This window comes from Oryza sativa, chromosome 7 (genome assembly GCF_034140825.1).
Source record: "Oryza sativa Japonica Group chromosome 7, ASM3414082v1".
Taxonomy (NCBI): domain Eukaryota; kingdom Viridiplantae; phylum Streptophyta; class Magnoliopsida; order Poales; family Poaceae; genus Oryza; species Oryza sativa.
Genome location: NC_089041.1, coordinates 22050880 through 22075411, shown reverse-complemented (window position 1 = coordinate 22075411; position 24532 = coordinate 22050880). Strand labels below are relative to the sequence as shown.

Sequence of the window (24532 nt, the reverse complement as noted above, 5' to 3'; positions counted from 1 at the left end):
TCCGGAACACGCAAAAGAATTAATTGCACACCAAAATATGTTACAAGAAACTAAGAAAGCAAATTAATAATGTTCAAAAATGTCCGAGGTTGAGCACTATGCTTGTAGCTCTCGCCAAGGTGAGCAGATCGATCGGCAGCGCCTCCATCTTCTCTTCCCACTCTTCTTCTGGGCGCGCGCGCCGTGTCGTCGGCTGGCAACGAGAGGTTTAGCCGACGCACGTGCCGCTGCAAGGCGAAGATGTGAATATTAGAGAATAACCTAATATCAAATAAGTAGAACAGATGAGACTTCAAACCCAGATCGTCTAATTCACCATCTTATGAAGTTAGCCGGAAGATCCCTGGCTGTTTCTCCCGCTGCGAGGTGAAGTGTAGCCAGAGTCCGTGGGACGGAGGGAGTATTGAATAATGATTTAATTTCCAACAAAAGGCCGGTGACACCAATCGTCAAAACTTGTGGAATGTGGAGTAGATGTAAATTAATCACATTGTATTATCACCAGCATATCAAATGATGCATTTTTTTCCGTGAACACAAAAAAGAATTGCTCCCCCAAATTCACAACATAATCTCTCTCACAATATATATCTATACCAAAATTATCGTAGGTCGGCTACACGAGAAAAAAAATATATCTCTGAAAGAAATTGATTGCAAAGCTACGACTGATTTACTGAACACAAGACTGTCACATCCTTGCTTTGTGTAGTAGAGGCCAATTGCCTGAACTCGATTCTGGGATTTGAAAGATACATGCTGCGGACCTTCTCGTAGCCCTCCTGGTCTGGTCTAAATGGTGACTGCTGATAGACCACCTTCTTGAGCATGGCTGCATCCAGTCTGAATATCTGATCCACAAATTCTGCAACTACTCCCACAGGAGCTGATCCTATGGGACGGATCTCTACTTCTTCAAGGCAGTCGAGAGCAATGCCGTCGGTCTTGTAGATATCTGGCGAGCGACAGGGGCATGCTGTCGAGCAGAAACTGGATGGTGATAATGGAGGTGGGTCTCTGTGTTCAATAATCATTACCACAAGTTTCTTTACATGGCTGCATCTTCTCAGGAGATGTAGCATGCTTGGCACAAAGCCATGGAACTGCGCTATTAGAGCTACCACCAATGTCTCACACTTGGGAAGGTTGTCCATATCATCCATGAATGTCCTGTATGCCTCCACTCCCTGCCACAAACATATACTGGTTCAAGAATTGTATATACGACATATATAGACAACTTGGAAATTATGCCTTACTTATACCCGTTCCGGTTGGTCTCAAGTATTTGACGTAACTTGGTTAAAATTTTAGAACTTTCACTATTAATAACTTTTAAAATACTTAGTTTATAAAAAACAGCAATTGGTGGGCATACTATACTACAATAACTTTTAAAATACTTAGTTTATAAAAAACCGCAATTGGTGGGCATACTATAATATACCTAGCTACGGTGCAAAATAGTAAATATTGTACTATGCGCGCGTTCGAATCTCCAACAAAAGTTGGATGACACTTTTGATATTCGTGGCACACTTTTTAAATTGTTAATTACTCTAAAATATCAGATAAATCTATTTTTTAAGTTTGTAATAATTAATCGTACGTTAATATACCACCTTATTTTTGCGTAAAACACTTAATTTTCATCTTTATCTTGATTTACATGAGTTTCAAACACCACCTATGACTATTACATGATGAAAAGGTGCAGTAAGAGATATTTGAGAAAGATACAACTAGTGAAAAAAAAAATTATTAAGATGGTAAAAACAAAAAATGGCGTAAAGGTGAAATATTTATGAATCGAGCAAGTTTAACATGTCTAAATCCAGAACGGCATGCCGCATGCAGATTCCAGACTCACCTGAGGAACCGCGAGTGTCAGATCCAGCCAGTCGACGGCGTCGAATCTCTGCAGCAGATACCCGACCGAACAGGGTGACGTGATGCATAGCCGCCGCAGACTACGCGCGGCGCCGGCGATCTTGAGCGGGCGGCGGCGGACGCCATTGCTGAGGTAGGCACGATGGACGTCTTGCCAAGAGACCTCGGCCAGCATGGGGGCAGCGACGTGGAACCCGGTGTCGCCTGACGCGTGCAGCTTCTCCAACCTCGGGGCCACGACCTCCTCCAGGCTGGAGTCCCGGAGGTGGATGTACAGCGAGGTGAGCGAGTCGGAGCGTATGGAGAAGCTGGAGGCGGCGCCGCCGCCGCCGAGCAGCTTTACGCCGATGATGGAGAGTCTCTCGAGGCGAGGGCAATGCGAGGACACGAGGGCTTCCAGATCGCGGCTTTCCACGGCGGCGGTGATTATGGTCAGGGCGGTGAGCTTCGTGAACGCGCCGCTGCCGCCGGCCACCGGCGGCGGGATCATCATCAGCCGGAGGCGGAACCTGTGTCCGAGGTCGAGCACGATGCTTGTAGCTCTCTCCATGGCGAGCAGATCGATCGGCAGCGCCTCCATCGTCTTCTCCTCCCCTCCCCTCCCACTCTCCTCCTGGGCGCGCGCGCCGCCATGTCGTCGTCGGCTGGCAACGAGAGGTTGAGCCGGCGCACGCGCCGCCGCGAGGCGAAGCGTAGCCACGCGATCACGCGGTGGGCGGGGATGGCGGCGAGGGGGAGTTGTCGGGTTCGGTTCTCCTTTTCCACGGTGATGCAGAGGCTGTCGATGGCCAGGGCTTGGCTGGCGGCCATGGCGGCGTCGATGGAGTCGAGGACCGAGTCCACCGCCGCCGCCGGCGCACGGAAGTTTCCGTGTTCGAGGTCGGGTAGATGGGCCCAGACGCGGAGCCAGCGTCGGGACAGGACGCTGGTGCGGGCGGCGGCGGCGGTGGAGCGGAGGCGGAGGAGGATGTTGTGCAGGAGGTCGTCGGGGAGGCCGCTGATGTAGTCCTCGTCCACCTCGCAACTCCGGCCGGCGGCGTCCATGACGATCTCCGATCGGCGGCCGTCGTCGGGGTGCACCATCCCTAGTTCGAAAAGAGAGAGATATGGAGTAATTCGATCGGAGTCTGCGATATAAGGAGTCTTTTACGTCCTGTTAGTATAGATGGCCATATGGCCCGAGGACCGTGGCCCGGCTCAAGTACGGCACGGCCCGATAGCCGGGTTATGCTTGGGCTGTACTCTCGGCACGGTGGGCTGGCCCGGCACGGCAGGATCGAAGAAAAATATATAGGGACGCTAAATAGACTTAAATAACCATATAAGGCAAGACCCAAAGAGAAGAGTAATACAAAATAGACTTATTTTCCAGTCAAATGAACACAGCCCACAGAGTTGAGGGATGAAAAATAGACTTATTATATGGAGAAGAACGACGGGTTGTCGTGTCTTCGGGCTGGTCCGGCATGACCCTAGTCGTGTTGGGCAGTGCCTGGGCCGTGTATGCAACCCGTGGGCTGGCATGGCACGGCTCGGCGTGTCGGTCGGGCCGGGCCGGCCCGACTAACCTTGGCATAGGCACGGCCAGGCCTGGGTTGTACCTTGCTGGGCAGCCCATTTGGCCAACTATACCTGTTAGTATGATTTTTTTTATTTAATGTGCTGCTACATTAATTACTTGTGGGCTGTGTATGTGGGCTGAATGTTTGACAATGGGCTGTGTATATGGGCTATATGTGCTGCAGTAGTAGGCTGAAGAGTGGGCTAAAAATTAGTGGCGAATTTGGGCTGCAATATGCTGAAATGGGCTTGCAAAAATGGCTGGAAAATTGCTGCGAAAATGGCTGAAATTGGGCCAAAATTGGCCCATCTTTGATTCTGGCCTGTTAACAAATGGGCTGAGGTAGTGTCCATGTCATCATCCATGTAAGCAACCATGTAAGCATCTATGATGATGTGGCAATTCATCCGTGTCGGTTATTTTTCGTCACAGGAAATGGGCTTGGGCTGGACTAACTAGGCCTCGGGCAATATCGTGATGGTTTAAAACCATCACCGATTCTGGTACTCTGTGATGGTTTTTGACAAACCATCATGCAGGTCAATCCATGACTAGGGGTGGAAAAAAAGCTCGGGCTCGTGAGCTCAGTTCGGGCTTGGCTCGAGCTTGGTTGGCTCGGCTCGGCTCGTAAGCCAAACGAGCCAAGCCCAAGCCTCCTTTTCAGCTTGTTGCTGAAATGAGCTGAGCCGAGGTGACTCGCGAGCTACTTGTTTTGGCTCGCAAGCCTAGGCCATCATGTGTTTATATCGATTATTTCACTTTTTATAGCGTTATTATTTGTCAACTTGAAATTTATCATTAAAATTTTGAAGAATTGAATATATAAACTTATTTAGATTTTACATGTTGATGATTTGTTCTTGCTTCTTTTAATAATTATAAAATATATATGAAGAGGTATTTTAACAGGAAGACTTGCAAGCCAGCTCGAGCTGGCTCGAGCCAGGAAACGAGCCGACCCAAGCTCAAGTTTTAGCTTGTTTCTCTATCTGAGCTGAGCCAAGCCAAGCCAAGCCTAGTTTGTTGCGAGCCACTACAAGCCGAGCCGAGCCAGGCTTGGCTCGGCTCGTTTCCACCCCTATCCATGACGCTCAATCCGTGATGATTTGTTAAACCATCACATATGCTGTTTGGTGATGGTTTTCTAGTGATCCGTGACGGATATTTTCCATCACGGATTAACATGATTCTTGTAGTGTACCAATTGATGAGTAAAACTGTGGTGTCACGGTAAATTATACTTCCTCTGTCCACAAAAGTTACACCTATTTCACATTTGAGTTTTTCCAAATAAGTTGTTTCTATTTGTAGTCTTTATACATTCAAGACTTAAATGAAGAGATAAATTAAATGTTTTATTAGATCCCAAGGAGTCCTCTAAATACTTATTGGTTGCATGCTTGTATTCACTACTTGATTTTGTAACATCTAAGGTGATTTAATTTCTCTTTGGTCTTGGTGTCAAAAGTAATATGTGTAACTTTTGTTGATGGAGGGAGTAAAACTTACATTGTAAATTTCAACCTCGATTTTATTAATAACTACTTACGATACCTTCTTTGGTACATATCCCTTATCTCAAGTTTTTGATCAAATCAATCCATTGACACAAACGGTTCATGGGCGAAAAGTGAGTTGTTTGGGTCCTGGAGGATTGACGGGGAGAACTGCAAGTTTTCGGAGCCGAGATATCCATCCGAGTCACTATGGGCGTATTTGTCCAATTGACACGTCCGAAGGAATTCAAACTCATCATAATGTAGATTTCAAAGCTTGTTGGTTGTGTATATCCCTTGGATGTAGAGGCCGGGTTTTATTTAAATCCATTATCTAAAAAAAATTCAAAGCTTGTGCAGTTATTTTTCTGATACACTATACATAAAGATGTAGCAATCATATATGAAAAAAGTGACCCCAAATAAAAAAAAGTCCCTATATTTTTAGCAGAAATTATAAGTTTTTCAGTTGAGATGTTTTTTTAAAAAAAAAATTGCTGTCCATCACAGGGAGCGGCATGGTCAAGGGTATTGAGCTGGTCGACCACGAAGGAGAAACACGCACAAAGAAGGGAGGGGGGCTTCACTGGTGAGAAAACGAGTGAGGAGGGTAGGAGGAGGCGAGGGGGAGCAAAACAGGAGATAAGAGGCCGCTCACATTAACCATCCCGCACCTCAGATGGGAAGCCATCATGTACTTCCTCCGTTTCATATTATAAGACTTTCTAGCATTACCTATATTAATATAGATATTAATGAATCTAAACACATATATATGTCTAGATTCATTAACATATATATGAATATGGACAATGCTAGAAAGTCTTATAATATGAAACGGAGGAAGTAGATTTTTTTTCCTATGTTTGAGATTAAGTTAGAGTTCACTAGAAGATTTCCTGTTAACACTCAGTTTTGCATGCTTGCAGGTTTCTTTTTTTTTTTTACTCAAAGAGAAACTATCATTCAACACACATGGAAAGGGTGATTCCCCGTCCCAAAATATACAAGGTATCTTAACATTTAAAATTCGTCTCAAAGATTCTTAACATTTGAAATCTGTCTCCAAGCATGAGAACTTTCAGAGCACCAACCACATGATCTTACCTCAGCCACTCGCAATCCCCAACCACCGCTTATTCAATTGTAGTACTTTTGTTAACCACTCAGGAAATAATAGCTAAATTTCTCATATTTTGGGATGGAGGGAATACATCGCTAAAAGTAAATGAATCCCATCAACCCGATGAAAAAAGAACGATGCGATATAAAGCTACAGCCGGTATTACATAATTTCTATAGCTAGGAGTCATCACTCATCAGAGAAGCAATAATTTTTGCAGTAATTTCAGAAAGGTAGAGGTGCAAGGGATGTTTCACTTCCCACAGGAATAACAAAGTTATCCCATATATATATTCTAAAATGGGGCCTAAATTACTGTCCCACCGTTTCTGTTGCCACTACATAATCAAACAATTTGTGTTTTTACCACTTTCTTCCGAGGGCAGAGGATGCAATGATCGGCCAAGCTCCCTCACGACCATAACTTGAATTCAACATCAATCTCCGGATGACCATCAATAATGCTGCGAATTTTCTTGCTCTTCGTATTGCTGATGGACTTCACATCCTTTGGGATTCTGACATATACCTTCTTAAGGATTGGCGCTTGGCAATCGAGCAGCAGGTTGATAAATTTCATCTGATTAAATTCTCCCTGGAACTCCAATATTTCTACCTCTTTCAGCGAATCTAACTGAATCTTGTCAGTGTTGCAGCTATCCGTCAGAGAGCAAGGACAGCCCTCCGTGCAGCTTTTGTTCCCCTGAAAAAATAGTGTGAAGTACATTTTCAGAGAGAGAAGCTATTTTATGTTAATTTTACAATTTCAGTTCATAACTCTCTGAAATTACACTAGGAGATAAACTTGTAATGTACATGAAGGTACAATCTTTGTACAAACGAAAATCACAAGCTTGCAACCAAGAAACGGTTATTACATTGTTTCAATTGGTATACTAACTTGCATGCATAATTAAGGAACTTTGTCTTAGTTCAATTTCCAGGACATATATGTGTGTTCCTGACACAAATTTTGATTGTATATTCTCCTTAGTTAAAAGAGGTAATTGAGCTTACCATCCGAGGCAGACGAATCAGAAGCTTCGTCTCGTCGTCACCTGATTTCCTGAGGAGATGCAACACTGCTGATGAAAAGGCGTGCCGTCTCGTCGTCACCTGCACCTCCAAAACCTCACACTTTGCAATCATGCTCGTAGCATTCAGAAACGTCTTGTACCCTCTGATCCCCTACCAACAGCACATTCATATATGATTAAGATATGCATGTTTTGTATATAGTACATAAGTAATGAGAGATTTCCCTACGGTCGTTAAAAAGTGAGAGATAATACATATCCTCCTAGTTATTAAAAAGTGTTTTGGACACACGTTTTCCAAAATGAAGCTTTGATCATTAATTCTCAAGGAAATTACACTTTGCACCAAGTAAAATGCACCATGTAAATTACACTGTTGGTATACCAACTTACTAGGTGTGTGCGATTTAGTATATGAACTTATAAATTACTCATTTCGGTGCATAAACTTATCTAGTGTGTGCAAACCAAAGCCAAAACATAACTAACTAATCTCACAATTGATTCTGATGTAGGCTTGCATGTCAAGATGATGTTATCATAATAAGCATATGTTCAATCAAACATATAATAAGTCATGTTAATTATACATATTAAAAATGTATTTGAAGGAAGTATGCAATGGATACAAAATAATAGAAGAACAAACTAAACATATATAAATGTTAAATACACATACGACGTATCACATGCCCTCATATGTGTGCATGACATTTTATAATCAGACTAACTCAACATAATTAGTCACAATATATTTTTTTGGACTAGTTTGCATGTACTAGACTAGTTTTTTACTAAATTGCACCCATCTAACAAGTTTATATATCACCGACAAAATTTATTCATCAATTTACATAAGGTTTAGTGTATGCTTTCACTGAGTATGACAAATCATCAAAGAAACCTATGAAGGCCTAATGATTTATTATAACAATGATAAAAAAAAGACCATCCGAGACAAACCGATACGCATGAATTTCATAAAGCCAATCCAAGAATTTGAGAGGTGGTTCGTATTAAGTTCTAAAATTTTGACTAAAGGTGGAATGCTATTCCCTGCCAGTTGCATCTTGATACAATAATGGCCAAGGCTCTAGGAGATTGAAATTTTCTCCAATTTCAGTCACCTGATAATAGCAAAGGTGGAGAAAGAGCTAAGTGTGGCTCTGCCCTCTTCCCGCTGATTAGAGTTACGTTTAGCCGTCGTAGTAGTCTCTTCCTTTTCCTGCTTTCTTTTGTTGTTTGTTTTTTTTTCTCTATTCCCTTGGCATAAGTCAGTCCGACTGATTGCGTTGTGTAAATAAACTCTTATTTTTTCTAATATATTGACGTACAATTCTTTTATATGTTCGCAAAAAAAAAGAGAGAAAGAGCTAAGTAACCAAGGGACTCACCGGTGAAATTCCGAAGCTAAGCACGAGCTCGTCGACGATGTAGAAGCGCCGCATCAGCGCCGCCGTCGGCATGTCCATGACCATCAGCTTCCGCAGGCGGTGGCCGGCCTCTGCGAACCGGTGGCGGCGCGGGTCGAACTCCCCGTACCAAGCGACGTCCTCGAGCACCGGGGAGGCGACGCTGACATCCGAGACGTCGCCGGCGGCGGCCTTGGCTTCTGCCCGGAAGTACCGGAGCCTCGGGGCGGCGACCTCCAGCCGGCCGACGCCCTGCGCCATGAAGACCAGCCACTCCAGCGAGCCGGAGCGCACAGAGACGTCGGCGGCGCCTCCGACGAGCGTGACGCTGCGCACGGCGAGCCGCCGGAGGCGAGGGCACCGCGGCGAGCACACGGCCTCGAAGTCGCCGCCCTGCATGCGGGCGCCGACGATGGCCAGGGAGGCCAGCGCCGCGAATGAGCCGGCCGGCGGGAGGCGGAGGTGCCCGACGTGGAGGTTGATGCTCGTCGCCCGCTCGCAGGCGGGCAGCTCGAGGCCGCCGGCCACCGAGAAGTTGAGCGTGAGGTTGCCGGCGACGCGACGCGACGCGAACTCCAGCCACGGCGCGACGGTGGCGGCCTCGAGGGCGTGGGCCGCGGAGAGGGCGAGGCGGTTCAGCGCCGGCGCGGAGTAGGCGGCGAGCGCGGCGTCGATGGCGCCCGGCTTCTCGGAATCACACTGGAAGGAGAGGGACGGGAGGCGGGTCCAGACTCGGCGCCATCGCCGGGAGAGGACGCTGGTGCGCGCCGCCGCGTCGACGGACGGGAGGCGGACGAGGATGTTCTGGATGAGCTCCTCCGGGAGGTGGCTGATGCGGTCGACGCCCTCACCGCCGTCGCCGGAATTACGAGCGCTGCAGGTAGACATCGCGAGTTAGATTTCTTTTCGGAAAGTAATAGCTTATTTACAGGCCGGTCCTAAAACTTTGGAGGCCCAGGGCGAGAAAAAATATAGAGGCCCTACAATATTAGTGTGTTTATATAGATGTACAAGGGAAAAAATAATTTTCTTTTTATTATGTGGAAGACACATAGGCACATATTACTACACACGTATCCCATAAGTTCACGTACGCTCAAAGTGACCGAGATCAACGGAATATTCATAGCCTCACTAAATTCTTGTTTAAATTCCACCCCGCGTGTGTAATATCTATGGGCAATAAGTTTTTACTTCGAATAGGAAGAAATGTTTAGCTTTAACGCATCATTAACAATAAACTATTGTTTTAAATAGGAATTTATGAAAACCAAACTTCATCTATTATGGCTAAAAAAATTAAAAATCAAGCCATATGCAGAAAATTAGTGCAGTGTCATGAGATGAATGAATCAACCAGGAAGATGGTGCTACATATATACTAAGACACTAATTAGTAATTACTCTCCTAATTGAAATTTTTAGAACATAATATAATAGAAACGTCAAAGTTTTATCTGGTTTTAAAAGAGATTAACTAAGGCAGTAGCACAAAGTGAACTGTGTATGCACGTAGCTGTACATGGCCGTAGGGCCCCCTGATGCCTAGGGCTCAGGGCGGCAACACTGCCTGCCCTGCCCAGCGCCGGCCCTACTTATTTACCCATCATCAAATTTTATGCCGCCACGATATCCAAAACAACAATCGACCTCTTCAAGGATTGGGATTCCCGGAGGGGGGGCAGGGATTTTGATACACTTATGGTAACCCCTCCACAATTCAGCACTCAATTTAAACTTCCCTAAATTTCACCCCAATGCTAAATGGTGTTGGATGAAGATCGAACGGCTCATCCATCATAGTCCACATCTACCTGAGTGTGAGGGGGAGGGCTCACCGGCAACGTGGCGGCGACATCCTCTTCAAGCTTCCACGCAGACGACACCCGAACTTCGGCCAGATTCCTTCAGATAAGGGTTTCGGGATTAGAGATAGCAAAGATAGCTTCTGAGGAATGACCAAGAAGGTGGAAGACGGGTGGTGGGTGGGCACACTGGTGGCGACGCCGGAGCCATGAGGATGTAGGAGGGCGACAGGTGGGGTCGCGTTAGCGGATCTGGCCACCAGAGCCACCGGAGACAAAAGATTGGAGGCAGGGTGGGGGAACAACACTAAACTTGGAGACGGCTGCGTGATGGCGTTCGGGGAGGGGAGGAGGCAAGGGGAGGGAGAGGGGGAAGGGAGAGGGGAGAGGATTTGGCCGGGTAGCCACACCGGTGCAGAATCGTCAAGGCAAAGGGAAACGACGCAATATGTTGGGAGGGAGGGGTGCCGGCGGGCAGGCGAAGGGGGGGAGAGGGGAGGAATGGGGAGGCGTGGGTTAGGTATATATATATATATATATATATATATATATATATATATATATATATATATATATATATATATATATATATATATATATATATATATATATATATATATATATATATATATATATATATATATATATATATATATATATATATATATATATATATATATATATATATATATATATATATATATATATATATATATATATATATATATATATATATATATATATATATATATTCGCGCTACTATTCGCGCTGTCATTTATATACCTAACCCACTCCACCCCCTTCCTCCCCTCTCACCTCCTCTATCGGACCGCAAATTACTCTATATACCTAACCAACTCCTCCCCCTTCCTCCCCTCTCACCCCTCCATCTAACCGCAGGATTGCTCTAAGATTCGTGCATTCATTTACATATATATATATATATATATATATATATATATATATATATATATATATATATATATATATATATATATATATATATATATATATATATATATATATATATATATATATATATATATATATATATATATATATATATATATATATAAATGAATGCACGAATCTTAAAGCAATCCTGCGATCGGATAGAGGGGATGAGATGGGGAGGAGTGGGTTAGGTATATATATATATATATATATGTAAATGAATGCACGAATCTTAGAGCAATCCTGCGGTTAGATGGAGGGGTGAGAGGGGAGGAAGGGGGAGGAGTTGGTTAGGTATATAGAGTAATTTGCGGTCCGATAGAGGAGGTGAGAGGGGAGGAAGGGGGTGGAGTGGGTTAGGTATATAAATGACAGCGCGAATAGTAGAGCAATCCTGGCTCATTAATTTTTTACCTTTTTAGTTGATTGATGAATAGCAAGCTCCCTAACCGAAATAAACTACTCTCTAAAGAAGTTTGGAAGAATCCTGGTAAAATTTGCTCTAACACAAATCTAATATGCCCAATTGCAGATCCTATACAGCATCTATGACCATAGAAATCTGATCTCTACTTGTAAAGGATAAAAAGCAGTTGAGTGTTTCTTTCTCTTCAATGTGACCTACGAATGGAATAAACAAACCTGCCTTTTCTCTGAATATGTACTAAGCATTTTTTTTTCTTGCGACATGTGTACTACACATTTTCATCTGCGATAATGTGCTAAGCATTTTCACTTGCAATTATGTACCGAGCATTAATTAACCTAACAATTAGAAATAGCAACAAGGGACATCTGTGATGGAACTTGAGAACTATCACCAAGAACTAATCCCTCCGTTCTAAAATATAATTATTTCAATGTATCTTCTAAAATTATATCTGGACGGTGAGATGTATAGATACATTTGGAAAAGAGTAAATTACACACACGGTACAACAATTTGGCAAGTGGGTGCGATATAGTGCAAGAACTTGAGAATTGAATGTTTGAGTGCAATAACTTGATAAATAGGTGAGTTCTAGTATAAGAACTTAATAATTTAGTATTTTTGTACGTCAACTTGGCTAAGCATATGCTAGATGAGTTTTTATCACGATGTCAATATGTTATTACATAATAATCATACGGGTATTACCTTATAATATTGAATTTAATCTTAAGAATTATACTGCACATAGTAGTACAATTTACATCCAATTACCTTTAAGAATTTTTTTTGTCACCTTCTCAAATATCAACCGAAATATAATAATTTCTACATCCATTTTAATTGACTTTCAGTTATTAGTTATTAGGACGAAAATATAAATATACTTATACAAATCTGGGTTAGTATATTGTCAAAATAAGTACTTAAAATTGAATTTATATAAAAATGCTCCAAATAATTAAGTTGTCGCGTAGCTTATTAATTTATTGTATCAAAATCGCACCTACCTTACAAATTGTTGCATTTATATGATCACTTATAAAGTTCTTATACTAAATTACACCTAACTAATAAGTTGTTGCACTAGAACGCTCATTTCTCAAGTTATTGCACCAAATTGCACCCACATGCTAAGTTGATGCACCGTGAATGCAATTTACTCAAGTTCTTATACTAAATTGCACCTAACTACTAAGTTGTTGCACTAGAACGCTCATTTCTTAAGTTATTGCACCAAAATGCACCCACATGCTAAGTTGATGTATCGTGGATGCAATTTACTCTTTGAAAAAACGCACAAAAATAATTATCAGTGGACCGTGCTCTCAGTCATAGTGAATGGAGAAGTTGAGCTCCACACTCATTGGGCCTGCAAAGCAGGGATTGGTGGGTCTATGAACCAGCCCACTGTAAATAAATTCCAGTGAGATAAGGGAGCATTGCCATTGCCATGGCTAGACCTAGTCTCACTTCTTCTATCGTCTATGGCTCATCTTCCTAAATTTGCAGATAACACTAATTCTATTTCCTCTCTCCCATGATTAGGGTTTACATTTGTGATGAAATCTCGGTCCCCCGGTGATATGGTGGTTTTCATGAAAACCAGGCAAAAAAGGACAAATTTCGAAAACAATTTAAGAACAAAAATTTTAATTTGAATTCTCAAGTTTCGTCAGGCATCCACCCAAAACCAATCAAAATGGTTAAACTTTCAACCGGAAACACTAGAATTTTGATAGGGAATTGTCGGATTGTTTGGCTTTGAGAACCGAATTATTTGCACAACAAACTGTTAGGAATTAGAAAAACCGAGCATGCATGTCAAAATTATTTTTTCCTTTATGGAAATAGGGAAAACAGTGGAAAATTGTTAGAAATTTGAAGACGTGGTGAAAGTTATAGAAAACTATGGACGTGCTAGATAGGAGATAATGAAGGCAGCTTTTGACGAACGACAGGGGAGGTGGAAGACGGGCAAGCAACGAGGCACTATTAGTGATGCCTGAGCCCTAAAGATAAAGAAGGGTGATGGGTGGGATCGCAACGGTGGATCTAGTGATCTACTAATATATGCAATGTTCCTTTGAGATCGGAAATCGTATTAGGATAGTACTACGATTCTATGAAGATAAAGAGCAGAACCGCAAGTTGCTTTAAAACAAACAACGAGAACTGTATTCGGTGAGCATATATAAACACTTGGTGAATCCATCGCGCTGAATGCATCCATGGCCGCACACCATATATATGGGAAAATATATGGTGGAAATCATATATGTATTAGAAACCTGTAAACTATTATTAGATCGAAAAATGGATATCTGAGATTCGTCCACATGTCATCACGAGTAAAATTACTCGTAGAATTACTCATACGTAAAAAAAATTAATCGGTGACGTGGCATATCTCAAATGTACATTTTTCGATCTAATAGCAGTTTTCAGGTTTCCAAATATATATGGTTTTCACTACATATTATCTCCATACATAGCGAGCTAGCTAACTTACTTATATAGCTTACGTCTACCCAAGTAGAACTCGACTTTTGTATCATGGTGAAAGAGAGCAGCAGTCTCCTCGCGTAATAGGCCCGGCCCTAGGGGGTCGAGCTGTGTGCGGTGGCACAGGGCCCACGAAGTGAAGGGGCCCAACCCCATATATGTTGTACATAATAGCCCATAGAGGAATTAGAAAGCCCACCAGCCCAGGAGAGGAAGAGACACATCTGTCGTCCGTCGATTTGGCTTCCTTCCGTGATCGCTTGTTCTGTTCGCCTCATCACCTCGCCTGTTCGCTGTTCTGCTGCCACGGTGCCGCCCTTCCGCTTCCAGCCGCGTCGTCATGCTCCGAGGGATTAGGGCGCGTCGACGGCGTCATGCTCGGCAACCGCGTCGTCTTGTTCCGAGGGTTTAGGGCACGGCAGCGTCGTGCTCGGCGGCAGCCGGCAACTGGTTGCAATCTCTCCGTTCAGTTCCGGGAGGTACCCACTGCTCTCCCATTTGATATATGCTAAGTTTATATGTTTAAATTTTGGGATTTAAATTTTACTCCCCAATTGCTCCTCTTCTAATCTCTAAAATTCTGATTTTGGGGTTTAGGGATCCTTATGTTGCAGCTGTGCAAGTGTGCATCTAGGGCAAATACCAGCAATCATTTTAATTATAATGTTGAATTGAATTTAGTATGAAATAATTTCCATAAATTACTTACTAATTTCTAAATTTACAGTGAATGTTAGAAGAAATTTAAGGTAATATATATAACTTAAATGTATTTTATGCATTATATTTATCAGAAACATCGTTATATATTATAGTTGTATTAAAGAGCCTATTTTTCTAGCTTCGCTCTGGGCCACTAAATTGACAGGACCGGGCCTGTCGCGTATCTTCTCCCATGCGTCGTCGTTGAACGGAGTGTACATGGAACGGCATCCATTAACTAGAAGATCAGCGTTGTTCCTGATTTGATGCGAGAGATGGAAGGACACCCTCTTGGGAATCGGCTTGCACCTGAGCAGCAGCTTCACCGTGCCTAAATCATCGGTTGCTCCTGTGAAATTTCTCATCTCTACCTCTTGAAGCGAATCCAGGACGATGCCATCGATCCGTGATCTCAGCTGGTTCTCCGGCTGAGAGCATGGACAGTCGTGGTCTTCGTGGCTGGCTGCTGAGATTCCTCCCTGGACGAACCTCTCCTATCTGGGATTAGATATAAAACATGACTGATTAACACAGACTCTTTCCTTCTTAATTGTGAACTGGAGTAGTATATATAACTGATGGAATTCATGTGCTGCAAACTGCGAAACTATGAAACTACTAGTAATCTCTTTATTGTATATGTGAGCGTAGACAATGCTAAAGAGCGTAGTAATCTCTTTACCGTATATGTGAACTTACATGTTTGGTTGCGGCCACACTCTGCCCAACTGTGACAGCTAAAAATATGGTGGAGCAAAGTGTGGTCATAAACCAAACACCCCGTAAAGTGTGGTCATGAACCAAACACCCTGTAAAGTGTGGTCATAAACCAAACACCCCGGTAGTCCCCTGCCCATCCAAATATCCAGCTTTCTGATACCAGTGCATTTGTTGACGAGGTGAAGCACGATCGGTGCAGTGCAGTGATGCACCACCCCAAGTGTATCGAGAAAGTGTATCTTTAGAACCTTTCACTCGGGAAGTTTGGTCGTGTCCTTCAGAAATAGCATGTACGGGATCTTGCCCTGCCAAAAGCACAATGTTTTAGATAGGTAATAGAAAAACCGGTTAAAATACACAAAGCCAACGCAATGGAACAATTAATCGAACTACAAGATGGATTAAAAATAGTTAATATATATTAATAGTTATTAAAAAATTTAAAAATTGATAGAATATATATTAATATACAGGAATGCTAGGGAACGGTATACCGTTCCCCCAATGGGATGCTCCTCTTTCCCACAACTTGCTCGTTCGATGTAGCAAGATATCCCGACGTGGTGATGGTAGTGACACCGATGACGAGCTCCGCCGTGGAGAACGCGGCCACCGGCGAGCTACGGCGTGGGGCATGGTCGCATGGACGGCGGAGGATCCTACGTGGTGATAGAGACGGCGCCGGCGACGAGCTCTGGCGTGGGGCATGGACGGCGGAGGATCCTGCGGGGTGATGGCGGCGGCGCCGGCGACGAGCTCCGGCGTGAAGGACGCGGCCGCCGGCTGAGGCGTGGACGACGGGCACGGTCACCAGTGACGAGCTCCCGACGGAGGACACAGTCGTCGGCGACGAGCTTCGATGTGGACCGTGGACGGGGGAGGACGCGGCTGCCGGCAACGAGGTTCGGGTTCGGTGTGGAGCGTGGATGGAGGAGGACGCGGCCGCCGCCGACGACGCCTCGACGCCCAGCTCCTGATATCTAGTAGGTATCACCTGATACCTCGCAAGTATCACCCGATACGTCGTAGAAATCGAGGCGATGCCTGATAGGTATCACATGATACCTCGTGAGTATCACCTGATACGTGATAGGAATCGTCTGATACCTGATACGTGGTAGAATCGCATGATACTTGGTAGGTATCACCCGATACCGGCTAGGTATCAGGACCTGATACCTCGCAGGTATCACCCGATACCGGCTAGGTATCAGGACCTGATACCTCGCAGGTATCACCCTCTACGTGGATACATGATAGGTATCATCTGATACCTCGCAATTATTACTTGATACGTGGTAAGAATCGCATGATACTTATAGGTATCATCTGATACCTCGCAAGTATCACCTGATATGTGGTAGAAACGCATGATACCGGTTCCCGTTTTTTAACGGGATTCCGGTATATAGCAGCCCCATTAATATAAGATATATCACTACACAAATATGTGAGAAAAAAGTAAACTAAAACATAAATTCATAGTTATATTTATTTCTTTTTATTACAACTTACCAAAGCTAAATTTGATGCATATTTGTGAAGTGATATATCTCATGTTAATCTATATTATTAATATTTTTAATAACTATTTAAGATGAGATGTAAAAAAAATACTCCCTCTATTTCATATTATAAGTCGTTTGATTTTTTTTTCACAATTAACTTTATTAAGTTTGATCAAGTTTTAAAAAATTAGCAACATTTAAAATATCAAATTAGTTTCGTTAAACCTAGCATTAAAATATTTTGATAATATGTTTGTTTTGTGTTGAAAAAACTAGTACTAAATTTGGTTAAGTTTAAAAAGTTTGACAAACGACTTATAATATTAAATGGAGGGAGTAAAGACATATATTTCCAATCAATTAATCGTGTAATCAATTGATTCGTGCAGGGATGCACTCTCATCCTTAGGCTACGCTCGGCGGCAGGTGATATTCTTTCTCTCGTTTTCCACGCGCATGCTTCCCAAATTACTAAACGGTGTTTTTTTTTCAAAAACTTTTTATGGGAAAGTTGCTTTAAAAAATTATATTAATCTATTTTTAAATTTAAAATAATTAATACTCAATTAATTTTTTTTAGGAAATAATACGCAATTAATCATACACTAGCTCACCTCGTTTTGCGTATGTTCCCTATCTTCTTTTTCCCCTTCTGCTCAAACTCAACGTTAGGCCCATTCGATCTCTTTTCTTTCCCCTTCTCAAACTCAACGTTAGGCCCCGTTTGATCTCTTAGTTGGGAGAGAAATTTTCGGCACACATAAAATCAGAAAGCTCATTAGCATATAATTAATTAAATATTAATAAATATAAATTTAAAAATAGCTTTATTTGAATTTTTAAAACAACTTTTACATCGAAACTTTTTGTAAAAAAAAAGTATCATTTAATAGTTAAAAAGCGTGCTAAGGAAAAACAAGAAAATTGAAGTTTGGAGTTGAGAAAAAAAAAAACCGGGCCTTATGCGTGAACTCACCAGCGTAATTTCGAGGTTCAGCTCCAGCTCGTCGACGACGTCGAACCGTCGTAGCAGATCCGCGGCGAGCTCGTGCCAGTGTCTATTCTTCTCACTCAAGAAGCGCCGGCCACACCTTCAGCTTCCGGACATGGCGCGGGGCCTGGACGAACAGGTGGCGGCGAGGGTCGTAGATGTCTCGCCACGGCACGTCGCCGAGGTTCGGGGCGGCGACGCTCGCCGTGTTCTGGGCATCCCGGGGGGGGGGGGGACGTGGAAGCACTGGGACACCGCCAGCCGGACGAGCCTCTGGCGGCGCCTTGACGGTGAGCCGGCCGTTGACGCGGCCGCGAACGTCCAGTCGCGCGCTCCAGCGACCCGGAGCGCACGGTGAGGTCGGACCGTCGGAGACCTCGAGGAAGTAGGTGATGACCGTGAGATCCTGCAGCCGCGGGGGCACAGCGACGAGACGAGGCGTCGTTCCATCTCGAGCGAGTCGAAGGTGGAGCAGCGGATGGTCAGGGCACGCAGCGCCGCGAACACCGGTGCACCGGCGCCGGCGGGTGGCCGGATCCGCGGGATGTAGTGGTGGATGTCCATGGAGATGGCCGTCGCCCTCTCGCAGACCGGGCAGCTCGATCTCGTCCAACCCCTTCTCTTCTCAGATGATGCCTTTCGTCGCTCCACCCATTGGCGATTCGGAGGCTGAGCTAGCTCTCCCGCCGATGAGGCGCCGCGACGCGAACCGCAGCCACGGGTTGACGCGGGCGGCGCGCGTGGATAGGCCGACGGGTTTCGACGGAGATTGCCAGGCTATGCAGCGTCGGGGCGGCGTAGGCGGCGTCGACGGCGTCGGCGGCGCACGGTTGGGAGGGGTCGCGTCGTGCGCCGGACAACGAGGAGAGCTCGGGGAGGCTCGTCCAGACGCGGCGCCATCGGCGGGACAGGAGGCTCGTGCGCGCCGCGTCGGCGGTGGTCGGGAGAAGGATGCTGTGGAGGAGCTCTTCGGGGAGGTCGCTGATGCGGTCGTCGCCGCCATGGAGGTCGCTCATGACATCAATTTGCTTGTGTAAAAGGATGGACTTATCCTGATTTATCTGTGTGTAAATGTTGTGTTAGATTCAAAAAAACTACTCCCAGTTTGAGAAGCCAAATGGAGATGTACTCGACAATTTACAAGTCCAGCAAGGACTCTTTTTCGGCGAATTTCGTAGAAATGACTAGTTCAATGTATCTCCCAATTTTCTTCTCTTCTCTTTCTCTAGTAGTACATCCTAAGATGACCGACAAACTTGGAATTGATTCACATCAAAATGACCGCCAAAAAAAATTGCAAAAACTTGCATTAGATTAATAGCAACAAGGTGAATTTCAAACAAGTTTACTTGCAGTTCTTCACTGCCAGAATCTAAGTACTACATTGAAATCAGCAATCTACACAGGGCAACCAACACGCGACGCCTCGACACGAAGAGAGAGAAATATTTGGGGGGAGCCTAGCCGCCGAAGCCGTAGAGGGTGCGGCCCTGGCGCTTGAGCGCGTAGACGACGTCCATGGCGGTGACGGTCTTGCGGCGGGCGTGCTCGGTGTAGGTGACGGCGTCGCGGATGACGTTCTCGAGGAAGATCTTGAGCACCCCGCGGGTCTCCTCGTAGATGAGCCCCGAGATGCGCTTCACCCCGCCCCTCCTCGCCAGCCTCCGGATCGCCGGCTTCGTGATCCCCTGGATGTTGTCGCGGAGCACCTTCCGGTGGCGCTTCGCGCCTCCCTTGCCCAGGCCCTTCCCTCCCTTCCCGCGCCCAGACATCCTCGCGGCGACGGCGACGAAGACGACGGCGGAATTGGGGATTTTTTTGGTGGCGAGATTTGGATGTGGAGGATTTTTGGTTTGGGAGGGGTGGATATATATAGAGTTGGGAGGGGAGTGGGCAGCCGTCGGATCGGGGAGCGATCCGCGTGAGTGGTGCGGGGGGGCAGCGCCTGCCGTTGGATCGGGGAGCGATCCGCGTGTGAGTGGAGGAGGCGCGGATCTGGCGCGTTTGGCTGGGTTTTCGGTGGAGTGGAGCCCGCGCGCGGGGGCCGTGGAAAATTTCGCGTTTTGCGGTGTGGGGAGAGATTGAAAATTTCGTGGTTCCGGTAGGCGCGCACGGTTCTGCGTGATTTGGGCCGTGGCTACTGGCTAGTGATCTCCGCATGTTTTAGGCTTCGGCCTGGTTGGTTTGGTATTCTGACAGGTAATATAAGTCTATTTAACCTCTCCCTCATTTCTTGCTCCTAATTGAATCACCTCCCTCAACCCACAGAAATAGGTAGAACACATCCTCCATTTTCCAAAAGGGTATAAATCGACTCCTTTAATGGTTTGGGAATATAGTTCCTACTGACGTGACAGGCTGACCACGGTTGATTTGCCGAGTCAACAGGTGTACCCACATGTTAGGGACTCCTAGTCCCCTCATCTCTTTTCCATCTCTCCTGGCATCAGCGAGACAAGCGGCGGAGGAAGGACGTGGGAGCTTTGGGGAGACTGTAGCGGTGCCATTTTGGCTATGTTTGCATCCTTAGAAAGGCAGGGGCTGCAATAGCGGAGATGGCCTACTCAACGCGAACACATGCCGAGTGTGGGGAACATATCTGATGGAGACTAAGCCAAATGAGCGGCAAGGAGAAGCTTGACGGACGATGTGCAGCGATGGCCCCTCCCAATCCAATGCCACGACGACAAGCTAGTGGTGGCGATGATATCTCCTCTAAGATGCGGCAGCAGTAGCCCCTTCATACTCCAGTGGCACAACAACAAGCAATTGTGACGGCTCGAAGACACAACGGTGCCAAGTGACCCATCAGCAACTCTGCCTCTTTCCCACGTCGGCATCCATCGCTTCGCACTAGGTGTTGATATGTCGCTCTCGGCTCCTCCTCCCGACTCCTATCAGTGCCGGAGTTTTGTCTTCCCATCCCTTCCCCTCCTTAGCGGTGATCATCACCGCCTCCGTGGGAAACCGTCATCGGCTAGACTTCAAGGCCGCTATGCGAAGCCATCGATGACTACTTCATCCAGGCCTTCTGCGGCGTTGGTAGTTCGGTGACACATCCACCACCAATCACCGTTGATGGCTCGATCCGTGGGTCAACGAGAGCATCGACGCCGGCTAGACGGAGCGCCACCGTAATCTTGTCCCTATCTCACTCCACAAGGCCTCCCTTATGACAACACCGGTCCCGTCACACTACGCTAGGCCTCAGGGTGCGTTGCCTTTCTCGCACTATCCTCCTCTAGCTCCATAGGGCTTTGGGCAGCCGCCGCCTTCCAACTTGCTGTGGAAGAGGAGGAAGAAATAGTTGTGAGAGAGGGGGGTTATGACACTAACATGTGGCTCTAATAATTTTTTTATTATTTTTCTCTGTAATGCGCATACACATCGTGTTAGCCATCTTAGCAGCGGGTTGACCCAGTCAAGACACCATATTGGATGAAACTAGGATCCAACCCACGGAGGGAGTCCAGTTAAACGGTTTTGAGGATTGAGGGAAGCTCCATATGAAACCAGGATTCAAATCACGGAGGAAGTCTAGTTAAACCAGTTTTAAGAACTGAGGGAAGCTCCATACATGGTTTTTGCAGTTGAGGGATATAAATCAAACTGAGGCTACAGTGAAGAGACGCAAAATGGACTTTTTCCTTGTGACAGTTGTGGTTTCGGATGAGCACACCACGTTAGCTTTTCTTGTGAAGGCTACGAAGCTTAATACGAGGCCACCGAGTGTCTTCTTGGTTAGTAGTAGGCTTCCTGGAGGAAAACGATTGCAATACGTGCCTAATAGTTTTGATAACTTCTGGATCGTTAAAGTTGCAGCTCATAAAATACTGTAGTCTCAAAAATGAAGGCAGTTGTATAGTTACATAAGCTCACAGAGTACAGTCACCCAGCAGACAGTAGCAGACAAAACGGCACCGTAAGTTACTAAGGAGATGTTCATGCCGTGCACACTAAAATTTCTCCCTGACGAAATATCAAGGAGAGTGATTTTCAGTTTTCACATGGTAAAATAGCGAACAATATTGTCCAATAGAAGGTAATCCTGATCGTAGAGACAACTATCATTGGTTGGAGTATTGGTAACTAGTTGATGCTGCTGGTTGGGCCGGCTGCTGTGCTTCTCTCTGCTTGGCGTACTCGGCAAATATCACCCAACCATCGAGGAACTACACCAACATACATTAGTGTCAGCAGCAGATCAAGCTATGATGAGCAACAATCTCAGGTGTTCCTGACTTCATGAGAGCATAACTCTCTACTATAGATGTTCCTGACACCAGGTTTTACCGAGAACATCCTAGGTGGTTAATAGAATTTCTCACCTTTCCATCCATGCCTTTTATGCCCTCACCGGCTTCTTCAACAGTTGCATATTTGACAAAGCCAAATCCTCGAGAGTATCCAGATATTCTATCAGTGATTACTCTAGCTGCACATATAGCAATGTGTTTTAGTTGCTTGAAAAGAATTAGCAGCAGTACAACGGGGAGGAACTACAGATGTTAGAAGCAAATACCTTCAATAACCTGACCGAATTTCGAGAAGGCTTCCCTAAGTCCGTCAGATGTCGTGCGTTTATTCAACCCTGCATAAGTGCCATGTTATGCAGCTATGTTCGAAATTTGGCTCAAACAAAGCTTCATGCAAATGAAACAAGAAACTGGACTTTGCATCTCAGTAATTCAGAACTATGTAAAACCATACAGATAATATATGACTGTAATTTCTGTGACGACCTTATCTGAACTCTACAGAGAACATTTCAAAACAAACATCAAACAAATTATTGACCAGATTTAGATTTAACTGAGTTCTCAAAAGAAAAGATGGATTATGCTACTAAAAACTAGATGGATTATTAACACCCAAAAATGAACTCAAGGACGACAACCAATACTAATACATCAGCAATTAAACCATTAGCTACTTTACTTTATCATCTCACAAAGTAGAGTAGCAACATAAAGGGAAACACTTGATTTGTGTTACTTTACTTTGTACTGTGAGCTTCGTTCTAAAACTCTTGGTGCAATACCCAGAACAGTGCAGTACTGCAGTACCTTAGGTAAACTGTTTCACCAATACATCGATTTCATGTTTTTTTAAGTGGAAGTGTTTACTATTTATCAAGTACTAATATCAACACCTGCTTATTCCTGATACCTTGTGTACTAAAACACGCTCAGAAGCAATTAACTAGTCGTTGAACAATTTATTAATATCTTGTGATATCGAGATAGTTAAAAGATCAGTTAGACAGTTATTTCTATGAAACCTGAGTAGCGAGTCTTATATTCATTATAGTTGGTTACAAACAGCAACTGATCAATTTTCATTCTGAAGTAAACAATAGTTTAGTTATTTAATTTGGCAGTTGCTATGGACTGTAACCTGCAAATTAGAGGGTCACCACTCTCAACAGTACTCTGTTAGCTGGATACATACAAGCTATAGGACTCCTGAACTTTGCTGTCTCTCAGATACTAGATCCAAAGCTGATATTCAGATCAATATTCTCGAAAGCCTCCCTTTGTCTATCCTAGCTGATAAGTTTATAATTCAATCATTTGATGAGCATAATGTCCATGTTAGTGTTGATCCCAATATTATCAATGATCTTTTCAACAACTCATGCTAAGTCGCACCGAGCTGAACTATATCAGTTCTACAGGCGTACCACCACAAATCCACAATCCAGTAACCCACTAAGCCAGGGCGCAGGAGAAGAGCGTAAACGAGAGAGTACTACAGCCACAAGAGGAGAGAGGGACGAAGAGCCTGGCTACCTGAGACGAAGAGGTTGTTGCAGGGGTCCGCCAAGGGGCGGGCGGCGGGGGGAGGCGGCGGCGTGAAGCCCGAGACGGAGAACATCCGCCGGAACCCGGCGCGAGCAGCGGCCGCCGCCATACTCAGCCAGCGACCGACGGTGGCGGGGAAGAGAGCGGCGGTGCGGAACGGACGGAGGCTTTGCGGCGCGGCGGCGACCAAGGAAGGGTTTAGCGAAGATGGTCGAGACCATTCGAGAAGTCGAGAGAGCTCAATCATTCATTCGTACGGGCCAAATAGTGGGCTTTATCATGGGCTCATGGATCAGCAAAGCAATTTTAGGCCCAGTTTAAAATAGATTTGTTCGGATTCTTGAGACAGATTGTTTATACTTAATTAACGCGAAAATAGTATGTTGAGAAATGAACTTCGTAGATTCCACGAAGGAAACAAACAGCTGTCAAGAACAAGAGCAAAGGCCTAAGGTTGTGTTTGGTAGAAGAGGATTGAGTGAACGGTGTTTTTTTCCAAAAAGAAAAATATGAAAAATGCTTTAAAAATTATATTAATTTATTTTAAAATTTTAAAATAATCAATATTTAATTAATCGTACGCTGATGGTTCA

General features: G+C 44.8%; 4 protein-coding genes across 4 annotated transcripts; all 4 read right to left on the bottom strand.

Moving 5' to 3' along the window:
* Positions 1-662: 662 nt before the first annotated feature.
* Positions 663-2973, bottom strand: LOC107276222 (putative F-box/LRR-repeat protein At5g02700). Its single transcript, XM_066312223.1, has 3 exons — positions 2563-2973; positions 1871-2503; positions 663-1187 (listed from the first exon to the last, which is right to left on the bottom strand). The coding sequence occupies exons 1-3, from the start codon at positions 2971-2973 to the stop codon at positions 663-665; spliced, it is 1569 nt and encodes a 522-aa protein (XP_066168320.1).
* Positions 2974-6482: 3509 nt separating this feature from the next.
* LOC107276182 (putative F-box/LRR-repeat protein At5g02930) lies at positions 6483-9407 on the bottom strand. The gene is made up of 3 exons (XM_015790536.1): positions 8502-9407; positions 7088-7258; positions 6483-6773 (listed from the first exon to the last, which is right to left on the bottom strand). The coding sequence occupies exons 1-3, from the start codon at positions 9405-9407 to the stop codon at positions 6483-6485; spliced, it is 1368 nt and encodes a 455-aa protein (XP_015646022.1).
* A 10006-nt stretch (positions 9408-19413) lies between these two features.
* Positions 19414-19974, bottom strand: LOC9270544 (histone H4). Its single transcript, XM_015789756.3, has one exon. It carries the CDS (start codon positions 19905-19907, stop codon positions 19596-19598), a length of 312 nt encoding a protein of 103 aa, XP_015645242.1. The 5' UTR covers positions 19908-19974; the 3' UTR covers positions 19414-19595.
* Positions 19975-21951: 1977 nt separating this feature from the next.
* On the bottom strand, positions 21952-24152 carry LOC4343540 (organelle RRM domain-containing protein 2, mitochondrial). The gene is made up of 4 exons (XM_015789602.2): positions 23928-24152; positions 22658-22726; positions 22464-22570; positions 21952-22307 (listed from the first exon to the last, which is right to left on the bottom strand). Exons 1-4 carry the CDS (start codon positions 24046-24048, stop codon positions 22203-22205), a joined length of 402 nt encoding a protein of 133 aa, XP_015645088.1. The 5' UTR covers positions 24049-24152; the 3' UTR covers positions 21952-22202.
* Positions 24153-24532: the final 380 nt, after the last annotated feature.

Excerpts from the sequence above, each read along its gene's own strand:
- LOC107276222 (XM_066312223.1), bottom strand. The coding sequence starts at position 2,973 with ATGGTGCACCCCGACGACGGCCGCCGATCGGAGATCGTCATGGACGCC. Across the intron at positions 2,504-2,562 it reads GCTTCGCCTCGCGGCGGCGC|GAGGAGAGTGGGAGGGGAGG; the intron begins GTGCGCCGGCTC and ends GCGCGCGCCCAG. Across the intron at positions 1,188-1,870 it reads TGACACTCGCGGTTCCTCAG|GGAGTGGAGGCATACAGGAC; the intron begins GTGAGTCTGGAA and ends TGTTTGTGGCAG.
- LOC107276182 (XM_015790536.1), bottom strand. The coding sequence starts at position 9,407 with ATGTCTACCTGCAGCGCTCGTAATTCCGGCGACGGCGGTGAGGGCGTC. Across the intron at positions 7,259-8,501 it reads TTAGCTTCGGAATTTCACCG|GGGATCAGAGGGTACAAGAC; the intron begins GTGAGTCCCTTG and ends TGCTGTTGGTAG. Across the intron at positions 6,774-7,087 it reads TGATTCGTCTGCCTCGGATG|GGGAACAAAAGCTGCACGGA; the intron begins GTAAGCTCAATT and ends CTATTTTTTCAG.
- LOC9270544 (XM_015789756.3), bottom strand. The coding sequence starts at position 19,907 with ATGTCTGGGCGCGGGAAGGGAGGGAAGGGCCTGGGCAAGGGAGGCGCG.
- LOC4343540 (XM_015789602.2), bottom strand. The coding sequence starts at position 24,048 with ATGGCGGCGGCCGCTGCTCGCGCCGGGTTCCGGCGGATGTTCTCCGTC. Across the intron at positions 22,727-23,927 it reads CAACAACCTCTTCGTCTCAG|GGTTGAATAAACGCACGACA; the intron begins GTAGCCAGGCTC and ends GCACTTATGCAG. Across the intron at positions 22,571-22,657 it reads ATTCGGTCAGGTTATTGAAG|CTAGAGTAATCACTGATAGA; the intron begins GTATTTGCTTCT and ends CTATATGTGCAG.